The sequence below is a fragment of the Chaetura pelagica genome, unplaced genomic scaffold (assembly GCF_000747805.2).
Source record: "Chaetura pelagica isolate M959 unplaced genomic scaffold, ChaPel_1.0 scaffold343, whole genome shotgun sequence".
Classification (NCBI taxonomy): Eukaryota; Metazoa; Chordata; class Aves; order Apodiformes; family Apodidae; genus Chaetura; species Chaetura pelagica.
In genome coordinates this window covers 705,831-717,794 of record NW_009952873.1, presented here as the reverse complement: position 1 = coordinate 717,794, position 11,964 = coordinate 705,831, and the positions used below count along the sequence as shown (strand labels likewise).

Sequence of the window (11,964 nt, the reverse complement as noted above, 5' to 3'; positions counted from 1 at the left end):
AATTTCTCACATCTTCAACATGAAGGCTTGCTCAGAAGGCAAAAACATCCTATTACTATGAATTAGATGTTTTCCTACAATGTCAGCCAGAATAGGGTTGCAAGCCTTACAGCTTCCATTTTAGTTGCTACATTGCAAATAAGTTACAGCACAGGATTAGATTCAGCATCAAACTATGCGAAATCAATTGTGACTTCAAGCTTATCCCAACAATACACTACAAAAACTGAACCATGTAATATTCTACCTGGTTCTTTGACAGACTCTCCTTTTGACAACTGTCTTGTTCTCTCAGATTTTCTATTTACTTCTTCTTCCAATTCTTTTACTGTCACAGTGGTGCGAGGAGTTGGAATACTTTCAAAGTAGCCAGAGTCTAGAAGTTTGGATAACAGGTCCTTCATGTGTTTATCTGAAGAGTAAAAATCCATTAAGTTAAGATACAAAAATCTGAAATTAAGGAGTATTCAGATGACAGATCAAGACTCCTTAATTCATCCCTTTATATAAACTGCAATTTGCCCAAGTTCATACATCCTACTGAGTTATAGGAATAAAATGTTTTAAGGAAACTATTTCTTAAACTGTTTTTTATATTACAGATTAAAACACCTTTGCAATCCACAGATAAGACTGCAGATTGTTTAAATGCACACAAGGTAAACACTGAACCACCTGGTTTCCTACATACTTAGAAGGGGTTTGTTTACCATTACAAACCAGGCAACACTGATACTAAACACATGTTGTGCCGACTGTAGCATAGGTGAAGCTGAACAAAGTCACTATGGAACTGCCCTATAAGATTCCCTTCCCAGTGCAGGAAAGTAAGTCTGAAAAGGAAAAGTTGAGAACTGCAAAAACAAGGAAGGAGAAAGAAAGACTGCTCCAAACTGAACTTCTGGAAAAAAGTCAGTTGACAGTTGCAGACAAATTTAACTGTGTACTCTTTCCAACAAGCAGTATGTAGTTCCCTTATTTATGCCAAGGAGAAGCTTAGAGGAGACAGTAAGACCTCAGAAGTAGCAGTGCTACAAGAAATTGTTTCAGAGGAGCTAGACAGGGTAGCCTTGAGAACAGGAAGAACATTCAGCAGAAGACCACTCCTACCAGTAACAACCATTTAAAAAGTAGCTACAACTTAATACAAATGACAAATTGCCTTCCTAGGCAATTAATGCTAATGAGAAGACACAACAGCTTTATCTGAAGCACATAAAAGAATGAAAGACTCACACTAAAGATACTGACAAAACAGTCACAAAAGTTAAGATGATAGTCAAAAAGCTAAAAAAAACCCCTAAGAGTCCAAGATCACCAGGCAACTATCAGTTCATATCAACAGATGCAAGGCTACAGTTACCTTCCTGTACCATTACTAGGCCAGCTTGAACTCTGTCCAGAACAACATAAAGAGTTAACACTTAGTTGTCAGTTCAGTTATCTGCATGTGAAAGTGACATAACTTCAATGGCATTGTTGTCAATGACAAAAGAAAGATTACTGCCACACAACCATTACAAGACTAGAGTTAATGGGTTAAGCAAGGTCTCTTTGCAACAGGAAAGACACTACTCAAGAAAGGACAGTCTTCTCATAGCAGGTTCTAAATAGGAACATAAAATATGTGTATTAGCTGACAACCAGAGTTTGAAACTAAAAAACACAGATGGAAGAAAAATTTACAGTCCTGCAGATTCTGGCATGCTTGGAAGATGAGGACATTTGCAACAGGTCAAAGCAAGATTGCACTGTATGTGATTAGAGATCAGAAGAAGTTCCATTAATTACTATTCTTCCTCAGCGTGGTATCCTGCACTGTAGTTGGACAAGGGCTATGAACCTGAAACTCCTATAAGAATCTTCAATGTGAGACCTCCAGCCTGGGGCCACTGAAGCTTTGTAATACACATCAGTATACTCAACTGAGCGTTTCATGGCTGGGAACAATGTGCCAAGTCTTAACTCATTTGTACATAACCATCCCAAAAGCTTCCCACTGCTGATTCAATAAGTATTACTGCATCAGCTTTTGAATTTCTACCATCATTATATCTCAAAAAGGCGCTACTACATTGGTAGAAGAACACACCTTTTTTTCCAGGTTAAGTTTCACTGTATTTTTTGTATCTGTACTTAACTTGGAACAAACAGCAGTTCATACCTGGCTAACTGCATAAACAGCACTAGAAAGTGCTTCATTTAATATCCTACCACATATATTAATTTGTTTTAAGAAGTTTAAATAGCACACAAATTTCAGATCTAAGATACTTCTCTAGATGAGACACTCACATGTTGTTCCAACCACAGGTTTCTCACTTCCTTCTAGAAGGTCCCAGAAGTAAAGAGATGATTGCTCCATCTGGTCTTCCACACTAAAACAAATGAGTTTTACCAGGTAGAATCATAACAAAGATCAAGTCTTGTAGTATCCCCATAACCCTCATTTTAAGACACTAACATTTAGTCTACCAAATTAAGGCTGTATACACAGTGAATCCTAAACCCATTATCCACTACAGAAGTGATTCACCTCTATCTGTTCGTTCATTATTCAATCTAGCAAATATAAATTCTTTTGTTGGTAACAGTCAGGTCAGAGAGCCTAGCACTGCCCCACGAGACCACATGGCGGGACTTCATTGCAAGCCAGGACTCCCAGACAAGGAAACAATTGCTGTTAATCAGTGACCACTTTATTGGGTGTACATGTGCTGTGGCAACCATCAACAGCTCCAGCCACTCTACTGAGAAACAAACATAGGTCCATGACCCACTCCACCCCCTCCAGACAATGAATTTAAGTCCACCATGATGAAATTTAATATCCCAAAGAAAAGGATTATGCATCTTGTGGAAGTCTAATACAATGAGAACAGCCTCAGAGTTACCACCTTACACTCCTTCAAATAAAAAGGCACATCTGGATCATGATGTGAATGAAATACAGAAGAGTTCTCCTGTGTTTACTGCATTTCTTTCATGTCATGAACAGGGATACCTCAGAAGCAACACACCTGTTTGTGATGGTATTGGACTATCTGCCCTCAATCACATGGAGACACATGATGGCAGGGCTTGTGTGTATCTTCCACAACTGAGGCTGTCATTACTGCAGCTTTCCTTTAATGCTCAAAGTGAGGTAATTTTACTACATTCCTACTCTCAGACTAAAGCATGTGTGCTGATAGAACTTCAATTAGTTTCCCAAAATATATTTCAAGACAAGGCAGCAGAGGACATTTACTGTAATGAATGAAGCATACCAAGTAAACAAAAATCTAGCTTACCTCAAGTTCTCATTTCTTTCTGGACATGTCAGTTTTGCAAATCTTATGAGGTAGTCTAGTTCTTTAGAAGGCAAATATATTGCACCATTCATACCACCTTTGAAATCTTTCTGAACGTGTTCTTGAGTGAAGTTCTGCAGCACATACTGGACTTGAAGTATTGTACGCAGTTTTTTCTTCTCTGCTTCAAGCTTCAAGAGACTCTCTCTTCGCTGAGCCTTCCTCTGTGCTTTCAGCAGCTATTTCAAAACATGAATTCAGGAGTTAAAACACAGTGGTTTAGTAAAGGATTCTAAGACAAAACACATTGAGTCTGGTATTGACCACCCTACATTGATCAAAATAACTAAATTTGTTTTTATTAGATAACAGATACCCAGATCTTTCAAGCTCCTCCTCTGGCAGAGATCCTGATTTATTTATTAAGTCTCAACACATTTAGCTTTTAATCAAACTGGATACTGGTATCTTCACTTTGATACACCTTTATGATACTTAGATCCTAATTATGCCTGGTAGTTGCTTGATTAGAACAGCTTTCAGAATTAATACAAGGAATTAATAGTTAATACCAGTGCACAAATCCAAGCCTAGCTGATCACACTTATCACCTGAAGTTAGTGATAGAGAAGTTGTCTCAAATTTCTCATAGTAAGACAACTGCTTTTTCACTTCTGAATACTCCAATTTAAATGATACAGCAGAATCCTACAGTTCCTCTTATTCTGTTGGGATAAGACTAAAGAAGTCATTAAATAAGCAATACCACAAGCCACAAAACACACAGCCCTCATGCATCTGAGGAGAAAATTTTCATTATGTACTAACTATGCAGAAAAAGCTATCCAAGTAGCTTCAGAATTTAAAATGCCTCAATATGGGGTATCCTAAGTTTCTTTGCAAGACCTACAAAAGTGTAGTTTTTTAAAACATGCTGTAAAGGATATAAGGATGTTGCTACCAGAATGGCTCCTACTGTTCCAGTAATGGGTATTGGCTGTAGAATCCATACTGGAAGAAGTAGAGCCAAGGAAAAAAGTGGGTTAGCCTTTACATGTCACATAAGTTCAAGAACAAACACGAACAGGTAGAATTTAATGCTGGATTACTGAGAACAGTCACAATCCTTTGTTTCTGATATTTTATGAGCAGCTACACAGAGGGAAGCAATAGGAACCAATCCAAGTTTTACATTCAGCACAGTAGTTTCCATGTTCAATATACAATGACTTAGGGAACCTAAAGCAGCAACACTGCAGAAAAGGCTCTTAAATATCTGCTCACATAGTGCCTTGAGAGATTTACTGCACTAGCTGGAATTCCTAAATATACAAGAAAAGTCTCTCTAGCAAATCTGTGTTTCAGGCAACACTGAGACAAGCCATTTTACCAGTCCTTCAACATTCTGCAAGAGGCAGAGAAATAATGCCAGAGCAGTAACTAATCATGTTTAGAATTCCCAGTACTACCTTCGATAAGATCTTTTCATAATGATAATATTTGCTTGAGCCAAGAGACCAGTTTCTCCCAAACCACTTGCTTACATAAAAATAATATATGTAGTGCTTTAAACCCTGAATAAATACCTAAATAAAGCACTAAATCTGTGACTTGCCATAAATAGAGACAACTATAGCAAAATAAATGGCAAACTCCACAAGCTTCAGTAAAATTTTACTGAGAGCTATACTTCTCATTGAAGCCAAAGTGATTTAACCCCAGCACATTCCCTCACTGGGAAACACCAAGACATTCATTATGGAAGGGATCTTTGGATCATCTAGTCCAACCTCCAGAACAAAGGCCACACTGAAACAAAGACCAATTTATTTAGAGCTTTTCACAGTCAGGTCTTGAAAAGATCCAAGAACAGATTTTACTACTTCTCCAGGCAGCTCACTCTACTGCTTAATTATCTTCAGAGTGACCATTTTTCTGCCTATGTAGTTGAAACCTACTATTTCAATTCATGATCACTTCTCCTAGCACAATAAAAAGCCTGGATCCATCTTTTCAGTCATCACTTTGGTATTTGAAGGTAGTAGCTCCTATAAAGTCTTTATTTCACCTGTCCCAAGAAGCCAAATTCTTCCAGGCTCTGCTCACAGTCTCATGCTCCAGCCCCCATCCAGTCAGAGGCCCACCACTGGACTCACTGAAGTTTATCTATAGCCTTTGTGTACCAAGTGACCAGAAATAGACAACTGGGTAACAAATATCAGATCATCAGTTCTCCTTAATTTACTGATACTCAGTCTAGCCTTCACTGCTCCAGAGCTACACTTTATTTTGCCTGCTGCCCACAAGGCCCTGTATGTCCTACCCAGTAGAGCTACTCTCCCACCAGTCTGCACCTCTGCAGGGTATTAGTCCACCTCAGGCACAAGCCATCAGCAAGATGATTAACTGTTTCAAACCTAAATAAACTGGAATAATCCTAAACTTAGCTGAGTTTAAATTACTCAAATTGACTTAAGCATAAGCTCTTGCAGGGGGACACAGTGAATAACTACATCTGGAGGTCAGTGGTACACAGAATTATCAGCAGTTACTCTGCCCTACTCACTACTCCAGATAGTTTAAGCACATTTTTCCCTCAAGTTCCAAGATTGAAGCTTCCCAGTATTCTGCATATCAGCATACAAGTGTAGTCATTTGAAGAGTAGCACAAACTTTGCAGTTACCTCCTGACAATATAGGGAGGAGCATTTTATACTTACATCTTGGCTAAGTCCTGAAAAAGTCTTCTGAAGCTCCTTGGCAAATTCCAAGTTGTGTACTACTTCTTCATATTTCTCTACTGCCTCCTAAAAATGAATAGATAAAAATGTGTATTTTCATGCTTAGGACTACAGGTTGCATCCCTTTGTAGCCAGCTTCTCATTTAAAACTAGTCATTTAGTGTGTAGTTAACTTAAATTGTAACTTCTTTGAAGATTCTATGTCTTTAACTAGCATTAGAAATTTTGTCATGAATACCATTCACTCCTGACTGAGATGCAGTACAAAGTCAGCTCACACCACTGCACAGATATCTTACAAGTCTGCCTGTATTAGACTTCCCAGGCAACTTCTTGTTAACAGTATTGAAACAGGAAAGCCTGGACACCAGTTATTTCATTTTTCTTTTTGTTCCCATAGGTCCCAGCAATAAGAGGTAAACAGCTACTTAAAATCAAGACACTGGTATGAACATTCTTGGAAGGAATGCAGGAGATAAATTCAGCATAGATATTTTACCCTGATGCTCAGCTGAATACTTTTACAGATCATTTGTACATACCTGAAGAGAAAACAGAAGACAAGCCATACTTTCAGAAAAAAAGACTTCAAAACTTAGTTTCCACAAATGTCCCTGTTTCCACCAATGGCTTTACCCAATAGCTTACTAGCCAATCTTCAAAAAGACTACTTAAGATTATTAATTGCATTTTGGTATACTCTGTTTTTGAGTTCTTCCCCACTAATAAGTCAGATAATTTTTACATGTCTCCTTGACAACTCTGAAGATAGCAAAATGCTGTCGTTCAGACATTGCCCATGTGAGACCATACCTTGAATACTATGTTCAGTTTTGGACCCCCCACTACAAGGACACTGAAGTGCTGAAGCAAGTCCAGAGAAGGGCAATGAAGCTGGTGAAGGGTCTAGAGCAAAGCACAGGTCTTATGAGGAGCATCTCAGGGAACTGGGGTTGTTTTGTCTGAGCAGGTTGAGGGGAGACTATCACTCTCTACAACTACCTGAAAGGAGGTTATAATGAGAAGGCGGGGGTTAGTCTCTTCCCTCAAGTAGTAAGTGATAGAAGAGGTAAAGGCCTCAACTTGTGCCAGAGGAGGTTTAGCTTAAATATTAGGAAAAATGTCCTAACTGAAAGGATTGTCTGGCACTGGAACAGGCTGTCCAGTAAAGTGGTGGAGTCACCATCCCTGGAGGCATCTAAAACACATAGATGTGATTAATGGTTGGACTTGATGATCTTCAAGGTCTTTTCCAACCAAAACAATGATATGATTCTGTGCCTGGGAAGTAAAAAGTTAAGCTTAATTCTGTTGTTAAAGTGTGTTTTACACTGTTTTATGCTCACAACATATGAGAAGATTTTCTAGAATGGGCCTGTCAGTCTACTATAACACTCTTTCAAAGTAGTGTTAGTGTTAAAGCATTTCACCAGTGCAGTGCCAAAAATTTAATCTACTGTCCCAATAAGACCTGGGACATGTGCAAATTCCATGTGTACTCCTAAACAATTGGAAAACAAGTTACATGTTTATTTACTCAATTAGTTTGATTGTTCAGCTACTTGCATTCAATTTTTTGTAGTATACTAGACATTACTAGGCCTAAATGCTACTCATCACAACAAAGTGCATTAATTACTGTAAAATACTCATCTGGTAGTTGTCCTCACACAATTTAACAAGCAACTTTTAAGAACTAATTAGCAAGTTCACTTAGCACATGGGAGGATTTAACATTCAAGGAAGACTCACAATTTAACACCAACAACTTACTAGATAGATTGCAGTAAATATGCTCTTAATCATGCAAATCCCCAAATAAAACTCCCTACCTGAAAACACTAAGAACAGTTACCACTGCTCTGATGACAAGCTGTAACTCGCCCTGCAGGAAAGCAATAGCTGTCTTTTGTCACACCTGTTGTTAACATTCATTAGCAGCATGTTGGAGTAACTACTAAGGAAAGTCTGCTCAGCTTGCAAAACAGCACAGTATTGCCAGCGAGAACATTTAACTCTGGAAGCTCCTCCTTTTTGAAACAAATGTTGCCTAGAGTAAGGCTAGCACACAGAGCAGCTCTGGCAGCCATGTACCATTAAGTACTTAGCTTAATCTAAGCTGCTTGTAAAATGAGTTCATCACCAGATGTGCACTTCTGTGTGAGAAACAATTAAAAATAGATAGCATCAAGTTACATTAGAGCTCCACTATATTATAGGCAGTTGGGTTTCTTTAGGCAAACCAAACTACTAAGCTCTGCTCTAGCATCAATCACCATACACCTGGTATTTGTATATACATTAGGAATTTGTATCTGCAAGGTACAAATGCACTATTTCTGTGTCTAAAACAGAGGTCTAGACTAGATTTAATACTGAGTTAATATGTGCTTCTACAATAGTCATCAGAACAGCTGGAACACAACTGGTCAGTTCACTAGTGAGATTGAATTCCCCATTTTAGAAGCATGAGATCTCAAACTACAATAAAAGACTAATACTTAAAAAGTTAAAGCACCTATGATTTGAATGCAGAAAGCTCTTGCCCACCTGATTCCACATTGAATTTAGAAGCACTAAAAGGTCATAATCCTACTTCAAACCATCACATTTAATTAGCTCACCTTTTGCACTTGAGATAACAGGAGACTACACCAGATTTTGTAGTTAAGTGCTAAATGATCATACACTTCCAAAGGTCTACTCTACTTTTAAATAACAAGATATCACTTCCCCTCTTATGCTATTTATGTCCAGTTCTCATTTACAAATAACTCACAGAAACAGTATTTGTGTTCTCATACTGCTGCACTGTGACAAAGCTAACAGACAACGAAGTATTTTTCCAGCTGGTTCACTAGCAGGATGAGCACTACCACTGAGGTGTCACTGCCCTTTATCACACTATTGTTCTTTAGCATGTGTAGTGTATTTTAAGAACATGACTCCTACGTGACTAGAGCAACAAACCCTTTGGATGACATGCCACTGCTACTTGGGCATGCCGAAGAAGCAATAGCTTCCATATTATAGAAACCTGGTGTCAGCTCTAGAATCCATTCTAGTCCAAGACAAAAAAGCCAGAACCACAAAGCGCATTCCAATTGTTGAGTAGCAATCTTGCATCCTGGCATTCCAAACTCTAGCAACCTTAGGTAAAAAAATAGTGTTCTAACACCATTTGAGAATGCTGGCAACTCCCAGCCATCTAATAGCAGCATTAAAGGACAGGAGAGTAATAACTAAAACTCCTAGCTAGATTCCTATGTTAGGGAAGGCTTTATAGATCTCATGCAAGTTAAACCAGTGTCTTCCTCAATACCAACAGGAACTGTTTGACATTTATACTTTAACAGCTACTTGTAACCAACAGCACTATGCAGCCAACAGGCAATTTAAAGTAACACCTGTTAATGAGGTCATGAGGATCAATTAGCTACACCAGAAGTTTAGAGGTTTGTGTTCAAACACTGCAATGCCTTGTAGATAAGCTGCATACAGACAACCTCAAAATGGAATAAGTGTAGGAGCAATGAAGCTGAAAGTTTACACAAAGATAAACAAGGACCTTCTATTACTTCAGTACACAACGTGAAGTTTAAAGTAGGAGACTTCATGCTTGTGGGTTCATCATTCAATTTAACTACCAGTAATTTGTCATTTGGTTTTGTGGAAAAAAAACACTAATGCAAGCCTGTAGACTTTACTCTTGTAAAACTACACCAACATCTCCTTCAGCAACCTACCCCTTCTGACATGTTTCAAGATTGAGGCCACTCACTCCTGCATAAAGCAACTTACCAACTGGTCTTGATTGAGAGATTCCCCCTTCTTCAGACGATCTTTGTAGTCTTCTAGTTTGAGCTGTAGGAAAATGCAAAGTAAGTCTTATTTTGATTTCCATCTGATGTGGAATATGGGCTACAAGTTACATATTCTTTCCATGTTTTACCTATATACTGCCAAACAGGAATTTTACTACTTCCTCTCTATTTCAGGATAAATTAATATAGAAAGCTTATCTATACCTTTCATTTGGCAGTCTCAGACTCCAGGACTCCCTGCTTCCCTTTCTTTGTTCTTTTATTTCTTACTTTCTACCTTTGTTTTATTTAAGTAGTAATGCATTGACCCTAGATCTTTAACTGGCTCCAAACACATCCCATATCCTCATTTTAAATTAGACTTTTTTAGGTTTTTCCAAGTCAATGCTAGAATTCAGCTCTTATCCCTGAATAATCCTACTTAAATTTCCAGAGCACAACTTTCCAAGTCCAGTTTCATTTATGTCATCACAATTTCATAGCACTGCTTCCTAGGAAAGTGGACTAGTATCTTCAGGAAATGAGATTTATTTCTAACATACTGAAACAGTCTTTAAAAGCTGTTGTAAACTATACAAGACTCAACTACTAGGCATGCACACTATTAGAGAAACAAATTATTAGGTATTCTTTATATACACAAGGAAAAGAAAGCAAGTTGAATACTAATTCATTTATGTAACTGCCCACATAGGGCCTACAGACACAGCACCTACAAAAGCCTAGGACAAGGAATACTTCCTACTCATTCTAGTAAGCCACACTTTTCAATTGCTGGTGAGGGCATACTGTCATATATATGGACTAATCAAAGATACTTGGGAAATCCACAACAACATGCTTCCTTGGTCACAACTAGAATACAAGACAAAGTTGGCTAATCACACAAGGAAAACCTTAACTGACATTAATCAAAGTTAGAGCATGATGCATGACATGAGACAGCAGTAATACTGCATCTCCTGCAGGTGGATCCAGTTCCCTAGCCATATGGCCAGAAGACTGATCTACTCTCTCTTTACTCCCTAAGACATAGCACAAAGCTTTTCAGACACTTAGAGAAGCACAGCATATTAATGTATTTGCTTTACTTGTAATCCTGACCCAGTACCAAAAGCAAGAACACCATTATTTCTTTTCTCTTACAGGAAATAGCATTTTCCCTTTTAAAATGTATGCACATAACCTTCAGTCACCTACCAACCTAATGAAAAATCTCAGAATGCAAAAGCCTGACCAGCTATATCCCCAATAGGCGTACAGTTACCTTAGTTCTTAACACTGCTCTGTCCCCTCCATCCCAGAAAAGCACTCCAAAGCAAGAGAGCAGGCTTTGGATGCTTTGTTTAAAAGCTTTCAAGTTAATAACATTTGTCTATATTTAACATACAGAAGTCAAAGATTTATGCAAAGTGAAGTGCAATACATATTTAATACAATTTGACATTTCCATGAGTCAGAGGAAAACCCTGATCCTAATTTCCAATTTTACATACATTTCTATATGCATCTAATATTAGGATGTAATCAATAGGAGGAACACAAAGATTCCCACAAGGCTATAAACCATCTCCAAATCAGTTCCAAGTTAGTTTTGAACTGATTCAGCCTACTGGAGAAGCATTCCCAGTTTTTATCAACACTCAGTTACTTTTGTTAACTAACTACCGAGTATGCACTGTAAAGCTGGCAGCTGAGAACAGGCTTGCAGTTAGGTGCACTGATTCCCTGAAATAACAATGTTATGCTCACACCATGTCAAACGCAAGCAGCCCAGCTCAGAACAGTAAGGAACACCACTCTTTACTACATGGGAGCTACAGACAATAATAAAAAGCACTAGCAAATCCATACTTAGGTCCTTTCACAGATTATTTAAAAAACGCACACGCATAACCTTAACCCAGCCATTATCAAATAGGCACTGAGCTTCACAATTAGCAACTTAAAGCCGTGCCACAGCGAAGAAAAGCAAATTACCTTCTTTTTCTCGATGTTCCTGATCTTGTGTTTGAGGCAGATAAGCCCATTATCGATGTAAGTCTCATAGGCCTGGGCAGGAGAGGCGGCCGAGCCGAGCGCAGACTGGAGGGGGCTGGGGGGGGG

At 38.4% G+C, this 11,964-nt stretch overlaps 1 protein-coding gene across 1 annotated transcript in view; it reads right to left on the bottom strand.

Moving 5' to 3' along the window:
* The window catches only part of CAPRIN2 (caprin family member 2), a 33,077-nt gene that overhangs the window by 20,924 nt on the left and 189 nt on the right, over positions 1–11,964 (bottom strand). Inside the window, exons 2-7 of the mRNA XM_009995189.1 lie at positions 11,839–11,953; positions 9,836–9,898; positions 6,014–6,100; positions 3,294–3,532; positions 2,296–2,378; positions 248–412 (exon numbers count right to left, since the gene is read on the bottom strand). Of these exons, the coding sequence (XP_009993491.1) occupies positions 248–412; positions 2,296–2,378; positions 3,294–3,532; positions 6,014–6,100; positions 9,836–9,898; positions 11,839–11,953 (752 nt within the window). The remainder of the gene's footprint in view (positions 1–247; positions 413–2,295; positions 2,379–3,293; positions 3,533–6,013; positions 6,101–9,835; positions 9,899–11,838; positions 11,954–11,964) is intronic.